This window comes from Ipomoea nil, unplaced genomic scaffold (genome assembly GCF_001879475.1).
Source record: "Ipomoea nil cultivar Tokyo-kokei standard unplaced genomic scaffold, Asagao_1.1 scaffold1900, whole genome shotgun sequence".
Classification (NCBI taxonomy): domain Eukaryota; kingdom Viridiplantae; phylum Streptophyta; class Magnoliopsida; order Solanales; family Convolvulaceae; genus Ipomoea; species Ipomoea nil.
This window is the reverse complement of record NW_017618328.1, coordinates 1,972,232-1,975,428: the sequence shown is the minus strand read 5'-3', so window position 1 is coordinate 1,975,428 and position 3,197 is coordinate 1,972,232. Positions and strand designations below refer to the sequence as shown.

Sequence of the window (3,197 nt, the reverse complement as noted above, 5' to 3'; positions counted from 1 at the left end):
TTTTTTGAAATCAATGAGTAAGTTAACGGTGAACTAACAGAAATTAACGAAAAAAATAATATTTAACGGAAAAGTTAACGGATTATCATATTCATTAAGGATAAATTAAGAAATCTTAAAGGGAAAATTAACATATGATCAATCTGAGCCATTCATTTGATTAAAAAATTTGACCACCATTTTTTCTACGCATTATGGGCCTAACTCTCTTGGGTTCTTATTAGTATACTAGATAGTAGATATCAATAGTTATGCTGTGTAACCGAATGTACCATGCGCATGGTGCATAGGATGCAAAACGACGTCGTTTTGACTAAAAACGTGCGTCCCACTTAAAAAAAAAATCATGTTCGATTCTGGGCAATAGCATTATTGTGGATATATAGTTATGAATTTCTGGATATATAATTATGAATTTCTGGATATTTAGTTCATTCATTGTGGATATTTAGTTCATTCATTGTGGATATTTACTTCATTCATTCACTGTGGATATATAGTTATGAATTTATGGATATATAGTTATGAATTTCTTGATATATAGTTATGAATTTATGGATATTTAGTTCATTCATTGTGGATATTTAGTTCAATCATTGTGGTTATTTAGTTCATTCATTGAGGATATTTAGTTCATTCATTTACTGTCGATATATAGTTATGAATTTGTGGATATATAGTTATGAATTTATGGATATATATAGTTATGAATTTATAGATATATAAAAATGCTATTGACGGAAATTGAACCTGATTTCTTTTTTAAGTGAGACGCGCGTTTTTTAACCAAAACGACGTCGTTTTACATCGTATGCACCATGCGCATGGTGCATTCAGTTGCATTGCATAATTTGCGAGTAGATATAGTATAGATATAGTATAGTAGATAGACATTTCTCACTATAAATATTACGGAGTATATTTTAATTTTAATTCAAGATCCGAATTACAGATATAGGAATATTTAAATGAAGTGTGACCCATAATACGAATATTTAAATGAAGTGTAACTGTTTTCAAAAAAAAAAAAAAAAAAATGAAGTGTAAATCACGTGCATGCTATCATCTTTTTCTGAATTCCTGCTATAAATTCTACCCAAGAACCCACAGTCCCACAGTTCCACACACTTCAACACATTTTTTCATTGAATCGCCCCAAGACCTCTTAACTTCTCAATATTTCGTTTGCACCCCAAAAATGAAGTTTTCACATTTTCTAATCCTCTCACTTTTGTCCCTCCTTTCCTTTGCCTTCACTGCACTCTCAAACCCACACCCCTTCTCGGATGGTGGAACGCCGTCTCTGGTTCTTGACGCCGACGGGGGAAGGTTGCAGGCCGGCGTTAACTATCTTGTGCTGCCAGTTATCCCCGGAAGAGGCGGCGGACTCTCGCCGGCCAACATCAACGAAAAGTCCTCCTGCCCGCGTGATATCATCCAAGAAGCCAGCGAGATTCAGACGGGTTTTCCGGTGAGTTTTTCGCCGGTTGATACCGCGACCGGTTCGGTTCCGCTGTCAACCGACATCAACGTGAAGTTCTTCACTCCTACGGTGTGTTCCAACGAGACGGTGTGGAGGGTCGGGAAGTATGACGAGGTTTTGAAGCGGTACTTCATCGTCACCGGCGGCGTGGAAGGGAACCCCGGGCCGGAGACAATTGCCAACTGGTTCAAAATTGAGAAATTGGAGTCGGATTACAAGATCGTGTTCTGTCCGAGCGTGTGTAGCATCTGCCAGGTTGTTTGTGACGATGTAGGAATCTATGTCGGAACCGGAGGTACTAAGTTCTTGGCTCTCAGTGATTCTCCGTTGGTGGTTAAGTTCAAGAGGGCCTTCCCATTTACTGCACCTCCAGTTTCTCACGGACCGCCACAGCCCGTTCCATTCTCCTATGCACCTCCGCCACCACCTGTGCCATTTCTCCATGAACCGCCGCCGCCGCCTGTTCCATTTCCTCATGCACCACCACCCCCTGTCCCAGAACCTCACGGACCGCCACCTCCTGTCCCAGAACCCCACAGGTCGCCACCGCCGGTGCCGGTACCCCACGGGCCGCCACCGCCTGTCCCAGAACCCCACAGGCCGCCACCACCTCCGGTTCCGGTACCCGCTGGACCCCCACCGCCTGATACTTCATTGGCGGTTGCTACCTTGCAGTCTCCTCCCTATGCTCGTCCTTTTGTAATTTTCGTTTCAGTTCTGCTTTTTCTAGGTTTGAGTTAGTTTTCATGATGTCTACCTACCTACTTTAGTTCCATACTTTTTTTTTTTTTTTGAAAAAGTGTCAAATTGGCCCCCTAAATCAAGTGGATAGTGCAATTGGGTTCTCTAAGTGAAAAAAGTTTCATTCAAGTCCCTTAAACCTGTAAAATTGTTCAATTAAATCCAATATGACTTGTTTAACAGGTTAAATCAATATGGTGTTGACACGTGTCTTTCTTATTTTATTTTTTAAAATAAATACTTTTTATTTATTAAAAATATTATTTTTATTAATTAATTAATTAATTAAAATAATAATAATACTTTAAAAATTAAAAAAAAAAATTATCCACCGGCTGTCCGCGCCAGACAGCTAGTGGTTGTCTTCTTTCTTGACGGACAGCCGTGGCCATCCACGGCCGTCTAAGGAAGTAAGGAAGACGGCCAGACGGCCATGGCCGCCTTCCTTAGACGACCGTGAAGAAGGAAGATAGCCACTAGCTATCCAGTACAGACAGCCGGTGGTTGTTTCTTTTTTATTTATTTATTATTATTATTATTATTTTAATTAATTAATTTATAATAAATAATATTTTTAATTTTTAATAAATAAAAACATTTGTTTTAAAAAATAAAATAAGGACACGTGTCAACACCCTATCGATTTAACCTGATAAACAAGTCATATTGGACTTAATTGAACAATTTTGCCGGTTTAGGAGACTTTAATGGAGCTTTTTTTACTTAGAGGACTCAATTGCACTATCCACTTGACTTAGGGGGCCAATTTGACACTTTCCCCCTTTTTTTTTGGGTACTTTGCATTTTCTTTACTCTTTTTCCTTTTTTATTTATTTATTTTGGTTGCACTTTGATTTGTAGAAGTAGGATTTGAAATCATGGTGTCTCATCTTAGCTCACTGGTTCGAGTAATGGGGAAATTATGTTTAAAATGGTCAGATGTGCATATCGTCACTTATTCTGTCTATTGAAT

At 38.7% G+C, this 3,197-nt stretch overlaps 1 protein-coding gene across 1 annotated transcript; it reads left to right on the top strand.

Annotated features, from left to right (window-relative positions):
• Positions 1-1,052: 1,052 nt before the first annotated feature.
• On the top strand, positions 1,053-2,383 carry LOC109193691 (miraculin-like). Its single transcript, XM_019344544.1, has one exon. The coding sequence runs from the start codon at positions 1,199-1,201 to the stop codon at positions 2,222-2,224; it is 1,026 nt and encodes a 341-aa protein (XP_019200089.1). The 5' UTR covers positions 1,053-1,198; the 3' UTR covers positions 2,225-2,383.
• The last annotated feature ends 814 nt before the right edge of the window (positions 2,384-3,197 follow it).